This window comes from Pinus tabuliformis, chromosome 9 (genome assembly GCF_031772625.1).
Source record: "Pinus tabuliformis cultivar Carrire ecotype Pingquan chromosome 9, CPIR1, whole genome shotgun sequence".
Taxonomy (NCBI): domain Eukaryota; kingdom Viridiplantae; phylum Streptophyta; class Pinopsida; order Pinales; family Pinaceae; genus Pinus; species Pinus tabuliformis.
Window position 1 is genome coordinate 413,154,456 of NC_142307.1, and position 19,782 is coordinate 413,174,237.

The 19,782-nt window shown below is 37.3% G+C and overlaps 1 protein-coding gene across 1 annotated transcript in view; it reads left to right on the top strand.

The window, feature by feature from the left end:
* Window positions 1-15,382, top strand: part of LOC149148908 (fructose-1,6-bisphosphatase, cytosolic-like) — a 218,484-nt gene extending 203,102 nt beyond the window's left edge. Inside the window, exons 10-12 of the mRNA XM_089439164.1 lie at window positions 14,218-14,304; window positions 14,491-14,566; window positions 14,723-15,382. Coding sequence (XP_089295290.1) covers window positions 14,218-14,304; window positions 14,491-14,566; window positions 14,723-14,839 — 280 coding nt within the window. The 3' untranslated portion in view covers window positions 14,840-15,382. The remainder of the gene's footprint in view (window positions 1-14,217; window positions 14,305-14,490; window positions 14,567-14,722) is intronic.
* Window positions 15,383-19,782: the final 4,400 nt, after the last annotated feature.

Genomic DNA, 19,782 nt, shown 5'->3' on the forward strand with positions numbered 1-19,782 from the left:
GTTCATCAAGCAATTACCAAAGCAATAGCACATAAAACAATGGACACCAGATATAGGCTTACAACTAGGGCAAAACCCAGTCGGTAATTCTCCCTTCAATAGTCTTATAGAGATATTCGAAGACTCTAAACCTTGACACAAACTTTCCTCCATAACAAGTCAGCCTTCCTCTTCTCTTGCAGATGATCCTACTTGACTTGGCAGAAGCAGCAGCAGTAGCAACACTTTCTTCAACCCAGCAACTTCGACCTTGCTTTGGAGACTTTGATCTTCACTGAAAGACTTCGATATTCACATAGGAACTTTGATTTTGGTCCAATACAACTTCTTGAGGCAGCAACATCCAGCACCAATAACTTCGACCTATACTTTGATCTGGCAGCAACAACATACGACAACTGGCTATGACATTAACAAGAGAACTTCGATCTTCCAAACCAGGGCATGAGGGAGAGAGATAGATGCACCAAAATTTCGATCTTCCTCTCCTTCTCCTAGAACAAACTCGCACTTCCTTTTCTTCCTTCCTCTATTTCGCACTTTTTCCATCTTCAAGAGATATCAAACTTGCTTGTTGAGTGAGTCCTTCAAATGGAATTTGAACTTCTCTATTTATAGTCCTTCGGTGAGGTCGAATAGCGCTCTTTGAGGCCGACTTGATCATCATAAGACCTACTTGGTGTGGAGGCAACATAATTCATATTTGACTCAATACTTAACCTTTTTACATGATTCAAAAGCCCACGAAGGGTCTCTTTAAAAGTACGACTCTATTGACTCAAAATAAATCTTAGAAGTCCTCAATGGGGACTTTGACCTAAAACATGATGACCTAAGCATGAAACCCATGCTTTAATAAGTCATAATAATAATAATAATAAAATATTTTCTTTATTCTTTTGACAAGTACATTACATGATGACTCAAATATATTAATGAAGACCGAACCTTGTCACATTTTCCAACACTCCCTCTTAACTAGGAAGGTATTCATCATATACAAGTACAAGGAAGATTTCAACTACATGAACCATGAAGAACTTTAGGCATCGCAATGCCATGGACTAGATTCCTGACCAGGGCAATTTATCCATGTGGGACTAAGATGGACTCAAGCTTTCAACCTCTCTAGGTACCATCAGGCTTACTTACTAACCATCAACCCAGGGATCCATATGTGTATCCAAAAACAAAGCTCTATAACCAACACCACCTTTTCCAACTTCTGGACCTAGACATCAACACAAAATGTTGGCCATATGTCCTCCCAAGTAATGCTTCACTCACAAAGCCTCAACACTCCTTGATCCAACGGCTCAAAGACAACCAATCTCTCCTAGTCAAACTGATTGGTAACCAACATGCTATCAAAACCTTCGAGAGATTCACCTGTACAAACACAACCCCAATCAATAATATACTTTCACATGTACATAATCAAATACAAACCTTCGGGGTCTTTCAGACAACAATTGTTGCTTCTCAACACAGTAGGAGTATCTACCGAATCTCTGACAGAAGATTCCTTAATCATACATTTTCCTTTCCTATATGCAACAACATATCCTTCAAAATTCATTCTCCAATCAAAACTATGCTCTCCCTCTTAACCACGGAGATTCCCTTTATCTAGGCTCCCTCTTAATCTTAGGGAGATCTTTCTTATTCAGGCTCCCTCTTAACCCAGGGAGATCAACTTCTTTGCTTCGACTTCGAAGAACCTTTTGTGGCTTCCAACCATTTCATCAGAGTTATCATTGCCATTACTATTCACATCATGCTTATCAACGAACATCTTCACCATATCGAAGATTGTGTACCTTCACAACTTAGATAGCAAGTACAACCAAATCTATAGAAGCATGAAGTTAGTCATATTAGAATTACGGAAGCATTATTAGAATATTTCTAATTAGTATTTAATGCTCAGTCTTTTAGCTGTTGCTATTTTTATTCTTTTAGCAGTTTCTTAGATGAAACTGTTTGTTTCCATATTCTACATAGAAACCTGATGTTTCTATTATTGTAAATATCTTTGTATTATCATTGAGCTGTTGGCTCATTTCTAATTAATTGATTCAATATTCTTTTACATGCGTGTCTCGCACTGTTTTATGGTATCAGAGCACAGGGATTTTCGAAATAATTTTTCATAGTTTGAAAAATTCAGTAGTTCATTTCGAAACTGCTCTCAGGGTTTGTAGATTTCTTGATCAGCTATCCTCTTCATTCCTTTCTAAGGTCGAGCCCTCTGTAAGCCAGGTAGCCTTCACTGAGTCTTAGCTTCGGCTTTGCTCATTGTGATAAAAGCTTACAGTCGTCAATCTCGATACAGAAAGGGATTCTCTTGAAATTAAATCCGGCATTTTGAATCCGGGGGCAGCAGTCGATTTGTCGGTTGAACAGTTTATCTGTTTTGAAGTCTTGTTTATTTTTGTAGCCCGTGAATTCTCAGTATTCAACCCTCGTCTTCAACCTGCGTTTTCACGGTGAATCCACAGCTGAGACGATAACCACGGGAACGTGGCATCTCAGTCTTCTTCTGTCACGATATCTGGAATCGCACGCATATCAATCTATTGACTTGGTGAATAAAGCTGGAAGCGGTAGCAGAAATCAAAGTTAATACGTTTTTTGTTTGAATATTTTCGCTCACGTGTTCGACAGAACCACGGCACTTTCCAGCGGCTTTGGGTATCTGCGTCAACATTTGTTTGAGTATTTTCGCTCTCGTATTCTACAGAACCACGTGAAGGCATTTTCCAGAGGTTTCGGGTATCCTCGTCAGCATTTTCTCCGACCACGAAGCTTCATTTCTCAACGTCCTCCGCAGAAGTATAAGTGACGGCAGGGTTTACCTCCCGTGTATTCTTTTTACCTTCAGTGTGTGCGACTAGCGTGATAACCAACTACACGGCATTACAGTGACGGCATTTTTTTTTCAAGTTCAGATTCTATCACGCATATATATCACGTGACGGCTTTCTTTAGTTCCAGTGACGGCTATCACGCATATATATCACTTCAGATTCTAGTGAAGGCTTTTTTATGTGACGGTGATACATTGAAGAACGACAGAACCCTGTTGAAGAACATTGATACAGTTAAAAAAATTTTCACTCGCGTATTTTTGCTCACGATTTCAACAAATCGATATACTCCAGAGATCCTCCAGATCACGTGACGGCAGTTTCCAGATCATAGTAACGGCATCACGCATTTTCCAGGGATTTTCCAGTGACGGTATTTTCAAGTGACGCCATTTTCCAGATTCACGTGTTTGTGTAGCGGTTTGATTAAAAGTTTATTGTGATTTTCTTTTGAAGCGGTGGGACCAGAACAGCGTATACAGCACAGCGTGGACAGCTTCAGTTTACGTATTTTTTTCAGCTTTAATTTTCTAAAGATACATGTGACCTCTTGTCTGGTGTTTTGGTCTGGTGTTTTGATCTGGTACAGATCTGAGTTATTTTTTTTTTGCATTGTTCAAGGCAGAATTTGTTAAGGTTCTGTGTCAGTCTCATACAGTCATCTTGATATTTTCTTGAAATTTATCTGTGGTTCCTTCATTTGAAAAGGCATCACCTGAAAGAGGAATTTTAAAACGTATCTTGTAGCCCTAGCCATACAAGAGTCTCGGCCCTTATTTCTTGTTACTTGATCTCTGAAGTTTGGCATTTGTTTGCTCAAGGCTGCCTGTGAAGAATTTGTTCTGCAGCCTGTGTTAAACCGGCAGCTGTATAGTCAATAAAATCACTTCAAACAGCAGTGTAAGACTTGTGAAAGAAGGGTACAGCTACAGCAGTGGAATCTGCTCTATTGCTATTTTTTTAGACTGTGGAGATTTATTTTGTGTGTTGGACTTCTGTATTGTCTTTGGGAAAATGGCCACGCTCACCAATCTGATGTTAGAAGGAAATCAAGCCTTTTACGCCTTTATGGCTAAAAGGTCTTCAGATCATGTTCCTTCTTCTGCATGGTACATTGATTGTGGTGCATCACGCCATTTCTCTCACAGGCGTGACTGGTTTATTGACTTCTCCCCTTTCAGTGATTCCGTGGTATTTGGCAGAGGTGAAAAGTACACAGTAGCTGGCAGAGGTACAGTTCAAATTCAGTCTGGTGGGCGCACACTCATATTTCTGAATGTATACTATGTTCCTGGTATGGAAATTAATCTGCTGTCTGTCAGCCAGATTATGAGGAATTCTCCTCAGCTTGATGTTGTGTTCAGTGCACACAAGTGCTCTATTATTGACAGGGAGACTAGTCTAACAGTTGCTGTTGGCCTAGAGGACCATGGTCTATATAGGCTACTTGACACCGGTGACTCTCCAGAAGTGGCTCTAGCAGCACGTGTCTCTCCCATCAGTACTCTTTGGCATCAGCGATATGGGCATCTAAATATGCAGTATCTCTCTCAGCTCTCCCGGGAAGGACTTGTGTCAGGATTACCTGATATTCAGACTTAGCAGTTGGGGGTATGCGGCGCCTGTCAAGCGGGAAAGCAACATCGGTCTTCATTCAAGAATGGAGAATCTTGGCGCGCATCTAAGGTACTCCAGTTACTTCATGCTGATATTTGTGGTCCTATGAATACCGCTTCTATCACTGCTTGCAAATATTTTTTACTTATTGTAGATGATTTCAGTAGAAAGATGTGGGTGTATTTTCTAAAAAATAAATCTGATGCACTTAGTACCTTTCAGAAGTTTAAAACCTTAGTTGAAAAAGAGTCTGGCTGTAACATCATGACTCTTAGGACCGACAATGGGGGGGAATTTTGTTCTTCAGCTTTTGCCAATTTCTGTGATATTCATGGCATCAAACATCAGTTAACCGCACCCTACACTCCTCACCAGAACAGTGTTGTCGAGCGCCACAACCGCACGGTTGTTGAAATGGCTCGTTCCATGTTACAACACAGGAGTGTTCCAAACAGATTCTGGGCTGAAGCAGTATTTACTGCTGTTTACCTTCTTAACCGATCACCCACTCAGGCTGTTACAGGGAAGACTCCTGAAGAGGTTTGGTCTGGTCGTAAGCCTAAGATCAGTCATCTCAAAGTATTTGGCTCAGTTGCATATGTTTGGATTCCAGCTGCTAAGCGCTCTAAGTTGGATTCCAAAAGCCAGAAACTCATGATGACAGGGTACAGTGATCATCACAAGGCCTATAGGCTGATAGATATAGCCACTGGTAGTCTTAGCTTCAGTCGGGATGTAGTCTTTGATGAGGACAGAGGATTCTTTCAGCAATGTTCTGAGGATCAGCCTCACAGTGTTCTTCTTCCAGTCGGTCCACCTGATGGGAGGGATGATGTAGCATCAGTATTTGATAATACTCTATCTGAGCTTCCTCCAGAAGCTAACCCTCCTCTTGCTGTCCCTATTGCTCTTGAGCCTTCTCCACCTCCTTCTAATATTGGTTCCTCTGCTCCTGATATTGGTTCTTCTTCTCTTCGGCCTAAATGGTGGGCTAAAACCATAGGTGATCTCCGGGATGATGAGCTCCTTGAAGGTAGAACTTCTAGACATAAGAACAGACAACAGTCTACAGTCAATTTTGCTCTTATGGCTAACCTACACAGTATTTTTGAGCCTCAAACCTATTCAGAGGCTAAGGGTACATCTGAGTGGGAACAGGCTATGGAAGCCGAATTCCAGAGTCTTCAGAAGAATCACACCTGGACACTTTCTGATCTTCCTGCTGAAAAAAAGCCCATAGGCTGCAAATGGGTGTATAAAGTGAAATACAAAGCTGATGGAACCATAGACAAGTATAAAGCTCGTCTTGTGGCTCGAGGGTTCTCACAGAAGGAAGGCATAGATTATGAGGAGACTTTTGCTCCTATAGCCAAGATGAGTACCATAAGGCTTGTTCTTGCCCTAGCAGCTCAGTTCAATTGGAAAGTTCATCAGATGGATGTAAAGAGTGCTTTCCTAAATGGTGATCTTCAAGAAGAAGTATACATGACGCAGCCTCCAGGATTCAAGGTTGCTGGTCAAGAACAGAAAGTGTGTCGGTTAGCTAAAGCAATCTATGGATTGAAACAAGCTCCTCAGGCTTGGTACATGAAAATTGATCATTACCTGACAGATCAGGGTTTTCAGCGGAGTCCATCTGATGCAAACCTGTATATCAAGCATACTGGTGATGATATCTTGTTTGTGGTTGTCTATGTGGATGACCTTATCATTACTGGCAGCTCTGCACATTTGATCCATGGGATCAAACAAGATCTATGCAGAACTTTTGAGATGACAGACTTGGGACTTCTTCATTACTGTCTGGGGGTTGAAGTTTGGCAGACTGAAAATCAGATCTTTCTCTCTCAGTCCAAGTATGCCAAAAATCTTGTGGAAAGGTTCAGAATGCAGGATTGCAAACCGGCCACGACTCCTATGGAACCAGGGCTCAAACTTTCAGCACAGTCACCCTCTCCCCTTGTGGATGAAACTTTATTTAGGCAATTAGTGGGCAGTCTCATCTATCTTACTGCTACCAGACCTGACATCAGTTTTGCAGTAAGCTACATTTCTCGCTTTATGTCAGCTCCTAAAGCTGATCATTGGATAGCAGCAAAGCGGGTGCTACGATATGTGCGTGGTACTTCTGATTATGGCCGCTTATATACTCGCAGCTCCAATCCTATTCTCCGTGGCTACACTGACTCTGACTGGGCCGGTTCGGTTGATGACCGTAAATCTACAGCTGGGTATGTGTTTAGTCTAGGATCTGGTGCTGTTACTTGGACTAGTAAGAAGCAACAGGCAGTGGCTCTCTCCTCAACAGAAGCAGAGTATCGGGGAGCAGTTAAGGCATCCTGTGAGGCAGTTTGGCTTCGTCGTATGCTTGCAGATATGCATGTTTTCCAGACAGGGCCTACTTCTTTGTTTTGTGATAATGAGGGAGTGCTCAAACTTGCCAAGAATCCAGTCTTTCATGAACGAACAAAGCATGTGGAAACTCATTGCCACTACATTCGCCAGCTGGTTGAAGACGGCTCAGTTCAGTTGCAATATGTTCCCACAACAGAGCAGCCCGCTCACATTTTCACCAAGCCTCTTGGTCCTGATAAATTTGTAAAATTCCGAGGGTCTATTGGTGTTGTAAATAGATTGAGCATTAAGGGAGGGTATTAGAATATTTCTAATTAGTATTTAATGCTCAGTCTTTTAGCTGTTGCTATTTTTATTCTTTTAGCAGTTTCTTAGATGAAACTGTTTGTTTCCATATTCTACATAGAAACCTGATGTTTCTATTATTGTAAATATCTTTGTATTATCATTGAGCTGTTGGCTCATTTCTAATTAATGGATTCAATATTCTTTTACATGCGTGTCTCGCACTGTTTTAAGCATTTCAACCTTATATATATCAGATACCCAAACTTATTTGCAAACAAGAGACGTATACTCTTCAACACCTTGCTAGAGACTTTGTCATAAACCCTAGACTTATTCATAACAACTTTCATTACATCTAGGGTTTCAATGTTTCTTCCAAAGGTATGACATACCCTACTACAACATATAACAAACCCTAGAAACAATTCAAATATAGATCTACAAAATATCTAACAACTTTCAGAATTCATATGTTAGACTTCTCACTGGGGTTTCATACAAATCCTAGATTTCATATATGAGATTTAACAATAAAAAATCAATCACAACTTGGTCATAAAATGACTAGCGATCACTCGGGTTAGCTGCAAACCCTAGATTTTTCAATCGAACATCAATCACAACTAAAACTCAGATTTCAACAATCTTACACAAATCTCAAATTATCACATTATCATCATACATTAGAGAATTTTACTTCTACTAAGGTTAACTCCAAAACCCTAGAATTTTACAAATACCATCATCCTAGAGAAACAAACTTGGACTAGGGCTTAGTTCCAAACCCTAGGATTCATGATCATCGATAAACAGGTCAACTCATACAACTAGGACTTCATCATCATGCATAGGCATTTCATATCATTCATCATCATGCATAGGCATTTCATATCATGTGTTAGTCAAATCCAACTTCACAAAATATCAATAAGAGTTAGACATACAACAAACTTGATTAGACTAGGGTTTGATCAAACAAACACACACGTCCCAAGGAAATCATTTCTAAGACATTATAAGGGTCTTGCTTATATATTCCACCAAACCCTAATGAGCTAGGGTTTCAATATAAGAACATAGAAAACCCTAAATTACCAATACTTCAAAGGTTTGGGATTTTAGACATTATCATTCAACTCTAACAAGTTAGGGTTTCCATAATCATACCATAACCCCAAACATCATCAATAAAAACTTCAAATAGCATTTTTCAATAACCCTAAGTAGTTTAGGGTTTCATACATTCACATTAGCATACCCTTAGGTTAGGGTTTCCAGAGAACCTGTCTAGGGTTTTATAAAATCAGCTAAGAATATGAGGGGTAGATTTATCAAGTGATGAATCACCCAAAATAAGAATCATTATGATTAAATATAGCTAGATATAACAATGTTAGTAATAGATTGTCAAATGAATACACATTTATTATAAAGAAATCAATGTTTTTTAGTTTAAGGCATACCTTTTTTCTTGACAAACCTTGTCTTGGGTGGCTGTCTTCCATACTCCTTGAGGATATAGCAAATGTTTTCCTAATCAAGACAATAGATGGAGAATGGTGATTAGTATTTAATATAATCAAAACTTAAATAAGTACATGAAACCAAAAACTGAAAGGAAATGAGATACTTATCTTTGGGAGATGTTGGGGGCTCCCTCCAAAGCTTGATGGATACCTATAAACTTATAAAAACAAAAGAAAAATGTCTTTTCCAAAAACATGTTAAAAATTTATAAATTCTAAAACATCAAAAATATAAAATAAGATATCTAAGATTACAAGCAAAGGACTTAGTAGTGTAAGTCCCTTGTGTCAGATACTTCATGTTTGGATTTCTTTGGATCTTCTTCTTCAACAATGTTAGCATGATCTCTATCTCTCTTCTTATTCTTTGGATTGTCGGGACAATCACTCCTGTAGTGACCCTTCTTATGACATTGATAACATGTCCAGGACATGTTTACTTTCTTCCTTGGTCCTTTCAATTTCTTTCCTTTGTGTTAAGCAGTGTAGGCATTTGAAACTCCTTCAGGATTGGCAACTAGTGAGATCCTTAATTCTTCTTGACTGCAGGTAGTCCATAGTTCTTCAAAAGTGGGAGATTCCTTCCAACTGTTAAGTCCGATAGCAAATGCACCCCAAGTAGGTGGCAATCCTAATAGAGCAGTGATCACAAGCTCTTTGTTTGGAACAATTTTATCAATGGCCAAAAGATCATCTCTGATTTTTGCTATCTTCACAAAGAAGGAGGCCACTGTGTCTTCTTTAGTCATATTTGTGGTCCTTAGTTCATTCTTCAAGCTTGCTACTTGACCAATGTTCTTAATAGTGAATAACTTTGACAAGGCCTCATACATTTCTTGATCATGATTAATGTTGGCTATAAATGGGACAAGGTTGTCCTTTGTTCCTTCTACCATTAGGGTCATGGAAACCAATTCTAATTCTCTGAACTTCACTTTATCAGCATCATTGGAGCCATCTGTAGGCTTCTTTACTTTTCCTTTGACAAATTCTAGAACCTTGTTCTTTTCAAGGATGAGATCAATCCTCTTCTTCCAAGACCTGTAGTTTGAGGCTCCTTCAAGTTTGTTCTCTCCCTTGATTGTGTTAGCCATTGTCTTTGAAGACAGTAGACTTCTTCCCTTGAATAATCCTTGATCAAGTGCTTGAGACTGCCTTTTCCTTCTTTCTTCACCAAAACTCTGATACCATGTTAGAAAATCAGAAAGGCAAAATGATTTTCTTATACTTGATAATTATTTGTGATGTTCACAATTTATTATTAGGTTTATTTATATCTTCTTTCTTTTAGTTCATCAGGTAACTACCAAAGCAATAACACATAAAACAATGGACACCGGGTACAGGCTCACAGCCAGGGAAAAAGCCCTCTCTAGGGGAATACCCAGTCAGTGATTCTTCCTTCAATAGTTTTCCGGAGATATTCCAAGACTCTAGACCTTGACACAAACTTTCCTCCACACCAAGTCAACCTTCCTCTTCTCTCGCAGATGACCCTGCTTGACCTGGCAGTAGCATCACTTTCTTCAACCCAACAACTTCGACCTTGCTTTGGAGACTTTGATCTTCACATAGGAACTTCGATTTTGGTCCAATACAACTTCAAGAGGTAGCAACATCCAACACCAACAACTTCGATCTCGCAGCAGCCACATATGGCAACTGGCTACAACATCAACAAGAGAACTTCGATTTTCCAAACCAGGGCATGAACGAGAGATAGATGCACCAAAATTTTGATCCTCCTCCTTTCCTTCTCCTAGACCAAACCCACACTTTTTTCTTCCTTCCTCTATTTCGCACTTTTTCGAGCGTCAAGAGATATCGAACTTGCTTGTTGAGTGAGTGCTTCAAATGGAATTCAAACTACTCTATTTATAGTCCTTTGGTGAGGTCGAATAGCCCTCTTTGAGGCCGACTTGACCATCTTAAGGCCGACTTGGTGTGGAGGCAACATAATTCATATTTGACTCAATACTTAACCTTTTTACATGATTCAAAAGCCCAAGAAGGGTCTCTTTAAAGGTACAATGACTCTATTGACTCTGAATAAATCCTATAAGTCCTCAATGGGGACTTTGACCTAAAACATGTTGACCCAAGCATGACACCCATGCTTTAATAAGTCATAATAATAATAATAAAAATTCTTTTCTTTATTCTTTTGACAAGTATATTTCATGATGACTCAAATACATTAGTGAAAACCAAACCTAGTTACATTTTCCAACAACATTGCCCAATGTTGAATGATGCAAATTGAAAAGAAGTTACAACCTTCTTAATATTGGAAAAGACAAAACAAGCCAGAAAGGCCATCTAACAACACACACACACACATATATATACCCAAATTGATCAACTCAGTGTGCATCAATTCATTATATTCAGCGTACATGATTACCTTTTGATATTCTTGTTAGGAAATTATGATGGAGTTAGAGTTGTCTGCTCACCATGGTTAAGCATAAAGATTATTTTTGAAATGTCATTAGAGGGAACAGTTAGACTCGGTTGCTATAGTAGATGTCCAATGTGTCAGTGCACCAAGAGGCGCATTCTACATCCTAGATAGAGTGGGGATCCATCAATATTATGTTTTTGTGTAACAAACACATGCATAAAGAGAGAGAGAGAAAAACTTACATGGTTAACTTCACTCTCATACAAGTTATGAGTTTATTTTTGTTTGTGGAAAAACCTGTGAACCGTTATAGAAACCAACGTTTCGGACTAGCTTAGTGAATCCATCATCAGGGCAATGAGATTTGTATTTTTGAGAAGAGAGAGTGTGAGATTATGGAGCTATTAATAGTTAATTGAAAAAATATTCATTGTTTTCTTCTAACTAATTAATAATTATTTCTTTATTAATTTATATGTATATTAATTAATTTATTTAGCTATATATTAATTTATTTATTATTATTATTATTTTTTTTTTAAAGAGAATGATTATGTATATATTTAAATTTATTTATTTATTATTATTTTTTTTTTTTTTTATTTAATAAAATTAGTTTATATAATAGTTGACTTGACCCTAAATTTCTTATATGCCAAGAGGTTTCAAATTCCTTATGTAGCAATCTGAATTTCTTCACACCCATGAGATTTCTACCTCTTGGTGCATAACAGATCCATGGTGTAGATGGAATTGGTAAAACAAGAGGTTTCAAATTCCTTGACATAGCAATTTGAATGTCTTCCCACCCATGAGATTGCTACCTCTTGGTGCATAATGGATCCATAGTGGATATGGAAATTGGTAAAATTTAAAAACTTTTGGCTTACAGCTATCTTGTGTGTGTTTGAGCTTGGTATGGCATGTGTTTAACACCAACATATATCCATCTTAACCCCAGATCTATTACGCATTAAGAGGAATCGAAAAGAAATTTGAGTGAAAATTTATTGGTGCTTAAAGGATGGAGATTTATTTCATTATCATTATGGTTGGGTGTTTTTGTAATTCAATATTATTATGGGGGCTATTTATTAATATTATGGTTGTTTTTCTTAAATACTTTTTCCCTTTTATGGACCTCACATTTTTTCAGTTTACTTTATTAGCATTATTGTTGTGACATTTATTTGGGCTATATGAACACCTCACTACTTTTGGTACAATTAATTTGCAAACAAAAAACCAATGTAGAGAAAAGGTTGTAAGCTTAAGGGATTTGAGGATTTGAATCAGTGTTACTTGGGAGCGGGAGCGAAAGCGGGGAGCGGGAGCGAAAACGGGTGCGGGAGCGACATTTTCAAAAGTTCCCAGTTTGAGAGCGAATCCCGAAGCGTTTTTTATATAATATATATATATATTTTTTATATTTTTATATTTTGATACATATATGTCAACATAAACATGTAGAATTATGAATTAGATAAAAAATAAAAATAAAAAACATGGATTGAACCATATAACAACAATCATCTAGAAGTTATAATCTTCGTCAACCACGCCCACAAGTTAGTAACATAGTAACATACAACATATTGAGTCTTGTGATTCATCAATCTTAAAGTTTCAAGCTTTCAAAATTCAATATATAACATTTATCATCATTGATCACCAAAGTTGTACTTGTAAGCTAAGTGTAACCATTACAACAAATGTTATAAGATGAAATGAAACAACTTTCAACTTTCATGAAGCATCATATTCATAATTCATTACTAATGAGTTATAATTGTCAACTTCAAACTTAAATTGTCATATATCGTTTAAAAAAATATCATAATAAATATGAAAGAGTCAATAGTTATAAAAACTACTAGAAACTAGAAAAGACAAGTAAATCTATTATCTATTGCTTATGCTTGGGCCTCTTGCCACCACGAGAAATGTCTAATTTTTTAGTCTTGTTGGAAAATCAGGGTCTTTGTCATTAATATCACCCTCTAAGAATTAATATCCAGAGGTATCTATGTCATTACCTCTGTATCTGTATAGGGATCTTTGTCATTAATATCACCCTCTAAGCATTAACATAAGACAGAAAAAGCATAGCATGTCAAGTCAAGATTTTGTTTGAGTGATGCGTACATTTTTGGGAGGGTCATGATAGAGGAGTTCGACAACCAATGTCACTAACATCAAGGTACATAGAGGGATTGGTGCTCTTGATTAAATACGAGTTCCATACCCTAATACATGACAAAATTCAATGGAAACATTGCAATCCTGAAATCTTGAAAAACTGATAAGTCTGCTGGATTTTGAATGAAATCTAAAATTTTACTTTCTCCATATGAAATGCAATGAGGTCGGAGCCACTCTCAAATATCCTGAGTCATTTCATGGTAATGTTAAAAATTTAAGTAAAAGGTTCATCATTTTACTTCAGGAATTTAACATTACCATGAATCGCATATCAATACTAGGGCCATAGGTTTGATCATTAAGTTGCCCCACTCAAAACTTATTTGTTTCTTTGAAAAAATATTGCATTTGGAACACTATTGCAATTTTTTTTCGCAAAAAAGGCTAAACGCTCCCCAAAAGGCAGGGAGCGCTTTTTTTAAGAGAGCGTGCTCCCGAGTCGCTCCTACCCGGAGTGCGGATTGGGAGCGGGATCGAGGGGTGGCGGGGCGCTCCCCCGCAACACTGATTTGAATGGATACAAGAGCAGTCATCAAGCAGACAACGTTATTTTGAAGAAAACTAAAATGAACTGAAACACGTCTTCATAGACCAACCAAGTTAATCATATCATGATTTGAACTAAAAACAGAATTCGAGAACAAGATATACGGATCTATTAAGAATGTAGTTGCTCTGGAAAATGCATATGGATTCAAGACAATGGTAATCAGAGTTATCATATAAACATTAGATGATAAGATATACATGTTGACCATGATCATATGCATTATCACACCAAATAAGAAAGTGCTAACCTGATATTTCCAAGTAAGAAATCTTTGGTTAATATTGCACAACCTTAGTTGCATCATTTGTTTGAATTTATGTTGTTTTTCATGCTCTATCAAATACCTCATAGCTGTTCCTTCACCTCCAAGAATAATATTCTTATAAATCCTTTTTCTTTGTATAGCATGGTAGCTGATGTTCACAGGACGCTTCTGTATGGTGGCATATTCATGTACCCTGCAGATAAGAAGAGTCCCAACGGGAAGTTACGGTATGAGATAATTATGAGATTTGTTCCCCTATTTACCAATACTGGTTTTTATTACATTATAAACATAGATCCAGAACAGTTCATATTTACTACTACATGCATTGTTAGTTAGTTGTTTCATAAATAGATGGATCCTTAACAATGAGAAGATAAACAAACTTTGGTTTATATTGGCTTTGTTTGCAGTACTCTCTATGAAGTGTTTCCCATGTCTTTCTTAATGGAGCAAGCAGGAGGTCAAGCCTGTACAGGCACAGGACGAGTATGTATTGAGAAGTTCTTTTGCTGGGCATGTTTGAACTTCGTAGTTTTAATTTGCAAAAGCTTCATCCCTGAGCAGTATTCTCAAGATTTGATGAGCTTGCTACTAGCTGCTGTATTTTGATCTTGAAATTTGAGCTTGGCTTTATTGTTGCAGGCACTGGATATAGTTCCAACCACCATTCATCAGCGTTCTTCTATCTTCCTTGGGAGCTTTGAGGATGTTGAAGAGATTAAATCTTTATATGCTGCTTATGAAGCAAAGACCTTCTAGGTTCGTTTTCCAGGTACATTATACTATTTTCATGAACTGATTTAAGAGTATAGTCATGAGGTATTGAAGACTTCCAGAACATAGAGTTCTTCAAGTACGAGTTCTGTTAAAAGCTTGTAGAAGATGCCAGCTTTAGACGGTTTGGTAAGCTGTGGAGAGTCTCCAGTCTTGTTAAACATTACTCAAATTATAAAATAGCCCTTTGGCTGTCGGTTGCAATGAAATAGAGCTGTAAAGGATTGTGTCTGACAATATTGTTGGAGACTGAATTTTTGTCCATGACAATGCCTTCGTTATAAATCTCACGTACCTTCTCCCGAGTAGGCATTTGCTTATGTTGAAGTTGATACAAAGGTAATTTTGGGGACATGGGATAACTAACATGTTATTGCTGTTAATGGTGTCTGTGTATTTACACACACACGGATTTAGCTATATTGAGTATGATGTAATGACAATAATTTATTACGTCCACAGGTAATTCTGGGGACATAGGATAACTAACATTTTAAGGTATATTATATATAATGGCAATATTTATTATGTCTATTATGTTATAATGTATATTTGACAGGTTAATAGTGCTTTTGTTTAAAAATAATAAAGACTATTTTAAAGTAAAAAAACGAGGGTCAATATTTTACAGTAGGTTTTGTGCAGTTCCACTACACAGATATTTGGTTGTTGTTGTGGAAAATGCTATATGTATTGCTTTGTGATCAGTATTATTCCTACATGCATAACAATAAGATGGTTTATAAGGCATTAGCTTTACCAAAAAGCTTTAATCTTGAATGTGTGGTGACCAGTTTGATGTGATAACATCCTCCCTAATTGTGGCATTGAGCTTGTTTTGGTTTCAATTGCATGCCTTGTGGGCCATTTTCAGCGTGAGATTATCTTGCATTAGTAGCATAAGTAGCATATCCCTATGTTGGGATTTGTTTAACGTCAATATTTTTCTTAAATTGTGTATGTGCGTGTGTTGTGAATAATTCCACACACAACAATTGTGAGACTAAGATGGTTTATAAAGCATAACTTGTACCAAATTTGACATGGGAAAATGAGCCACGTCAACCTGACAGGACCTCTAGGAGGAAGCACCTAATTAAAGCTTCCTTAAGGCTAGGGTTTGTAGCACTGATTATTGTAATTTGGGTTTTTACAAGTTTAAATGAAATGTAATTGCTATGCAATGACAAAGTGTAGCATGAAATGCAACGAACTAAATTCTAGTTGGAAACACTAACCAGAGTTGGAGATGAAATTGATAATAGAGAGAATAGTCCATCAATGTTGTCGGAAATTAATTTGAGTTAGAATCTCATTACACTCTCCCAAAGCAAAATGATTGAATTTCTAGGTGTTAATTTTTCATTGAACATAGCACTCGATATTTTTTGACCTAGCATATTATGGATCCACTGAATAAATGCACAGCTAGATTTTTAACACAATTAGTGGAAGCAAAATTACACAACCGATCTTAATCGTAAGTGACACTAACAAATTCTACCCAATCAGTAGTTCTTCATTAAATATGAACTTACTTGGGCTCTTGTCTAGGATAATGGCTCAACAGAGAAAATTATAGATACCAAATTGTTAAGAATTAACATGGGTGAGACAAGCAAGTATATTGGCGAAAAGGGCTTGAAGCTTATATATCGTATTCTATTAATCTCAAATTTGAATATATAATACATCATTGCATCTTCTATATCTTCTAGATCTAGATCACACTGAAACCTTAGTGGATCATGATGACACCTCATAAATATAAGGTCTACAACTCATGGTCTCAGACTTTGTGATTGTCTAGGGACTCACAAACTAACATTCTCGTCCCCCTGCCGCCCCTTAATCACAACTCTGAATAATTTTACCAAAACTTTTGTTATTTTCAATTTGAAACTATTTAACTAAGTTTCAATGAAATATGCCTGAAAAAACAACCAATATCTAAATGCTTGGAATTGATCAACTGTTGTTTTTGAACATATCCTTTGAAATGGTTGTTGAGGAAATCAAATGTTACGCTGGAATTCTCCATTGTTGATTGAATGTTGATTGATTTGACTTCGAAACTTGAAGCCTGATATCTCATGTTCCCCCCTTATTAGGTGCAAGGAGAGAAGTTTTTCAATAGTTGATTCTAGAAAGGATCCAATTTGGGGCTTTGGATTCTTTAAGTGGTTTTTTGGATGACCACTAACCATTTTCCATGGTAACGAGTGGTTTAAGGTTTACCACTAACCAGTTTGCTTTGAAATGATGTGGTGGTTTCTAGATTACCACTAACCAATCTTTGAATAATAAGATGGTGGTATATTGTTTACAACTAACCATATTGCTTTGATTTGAGCAATATGGTGGTTTATGGGTTACCACTAACCATCTTCAATTTATCAATTTACTCCCCCCCTTAAAGCTGCAAGAGAGTTTCTTTTATCACTATGCTCCCCCTTTAAGGTGTGGAGAGTACCATATTTCTTTGGAATTACTGGTTGAAATATTTTTTCTTTGTTCATTTCTTTAGGCAACTTTATTTTTATATGTGCCTTGACCAAGCTGTAGGACTTATACGACTTTTTAACCTCTTGATTCCATTTCCAAGGGTTTATCCATCCATAATTGATTGTATTTTTAACCTTTTTATGCTTTCAACATTTCTTTGAGAGATGATTTGTCTTTCCACAATGAAGACAATGATGGAGGTCGAAACACTGACTCTTCGTGTGCCCATCTCATTTTAACTAAATTATGAATATATTCAAGTAAACCTACACTCACAAACTAAACTAGTTTGGAGAAATATGGAATATGAAAACTGTTGTCTTTGGTATATCCCAACCCATGCTGATTTTTGTTGAATGGTATATCTTTATGAGGTCTGATAACCATCTTGCAAAAACCAATTTCTCGATCTTTTTTTCTTCACAATTGATGATACTTCTTGTATTTTGTGCTTGATTCATTGATTCCATTAAATCATTTGTATTACATTGTGCATCAATCACTTGTATTAGGTCTTGGGTATCACAAGTTAAATAAACTTTTGTCTTTATTTCAACTGTATCACTTGTTGCATCAAACATTTGGATTAGGTCTTTGGTACAACTTGTTGCATCAATTTTCTCTAGTTGCTCTATTGTATCAAAACTTTCATCAACTTGTTGGATGAGTTCACTTGTTTCACAAATTGCAACCACTATTTGAATGTGATCTTTTGTGTCATAGGTTGCATCTATCTTGGTTGTAAATCTTGCATCGATCATATCATCAAGTAAATCTTGTTTTTGCCTCAATTTCATTTGGAGTGTGTCAATCAATTGTTCTTTCATATCTATTTCCTTTTTTGCAGTTGCTAGTGTGTCAACGATTTGATCAATTATTGTTTGATTTTGCTTTAGTTTCCACTCCGGTACTTAGATTTTATTATGCAATTCATGGTTGTATTCTTGCAATTATTTAATTTCTTGAGATGTGTTTTGCAAAAAGTCTTTTCCGCCATTCAACTTGTCTTGTCTTGCCCATGTTAATTCTTAACAAAAATTGTTTGGATTTTATATAATAGATTATGCCCAAGATTTTTCCTTGATCTCCTTAGCTGATTTGTATCTCCAATGATGCAATCTTGCACTTCCTTGGGCCTACCACATTAGAGTATCACACTCTTCACTTGAGGAAATCCCTCTCTCAAAGGTTAGTTCTCTTGTATGGTGTGTCTTTCTCCTCTTCTTAGCCTTGCTTTTATAACTTTACATTGAGCTAAACCCCTAACCCTAATATCCAAAGCGATTAATAGTCATGATTAGATATCGCCTCACTTGAGATCAACGATTGAGATTAAAACATAATCATTAAAGTAATTTACTTTACTTTTCCTAAGTTGTTTTAGCTCAACTAGCCAATTTAATAATTATGTGTTTTTCCTAAGTTAAACTTACGTTAAGTTACATTAGCAACTTGCTCACACTTGAGCAAGTGTCCTAGGGAGATCTTGGGTGACTTCTTGCATGCCTAGACACTTAGACTTGTGTAGAAGTACCTTTCCGAGTTACAAACATCAACACTACCTCTTACTTTTGCCCTATGTAAGTGGCTTCAACACTGGAGTTGCATCCATTGTCATGGCTATGCCCTTTTAAATGGAAGTCTTCTATGCTGCGTGGTCTAGAAACATCCTTGAAGTCTTACTCCCCTTGGACTAGTTCCTAGAAGCCTCTTGCCCCTGAATATCTTATAAGGTCATCTCATACCAAGAGACCTTCTTGACAAACTTGGAGGATTTCGCTGACTACTCCTCCCCACATGAACTTGAAGTTTGACTCCCTTTGAGCTACTCAACCTTTGGAGCTTCTCACTCATTGTTCTCCGTCACTATTGTTGAATTTTCTAAGTTTACTTAGTTTAGAAACCCTTCATGAACTTTTTCTGATTTATTCCTACCTACTTGTTATTTTTCTTTAACAAGTTATTTACAAAGTAAATACTGAAAATAAACACCAGTGCATGCTCAACATATTAAGATCAACAACTAAAAGAAACAAGAACAAACACACCACATGACACCATTATTTTTGGACCAATGTCCCCGGAAAAACCAAATGCGGGAAAAATGATGCAGCTATCTGAGGGTTTTCTTATTAAGCAATATCAGAGTACAATCTGGGTGCTGAAACTGGCCTACCCAACAGAGAATTTCCTTAGTAGCTATACCTCACAGTTTGAGAGAAATCTCCTGGCTGAAACCCCGGAAAATCCTTCTGGCAGCTCCTCAGTAGCTTTGCAACCCCAACGTTTGCCCAATCTGGACTGCGTCAGCCCCAATCTGTCTCATGTTGGCCCTGTGTCAGCCTTTCTTGGCCTGCGTCAGCCCTAGGAGGTCCAAAATTAGCTCTCTGGGCCTCTGCGTCAGACACGCTGGCCTCTCTGCT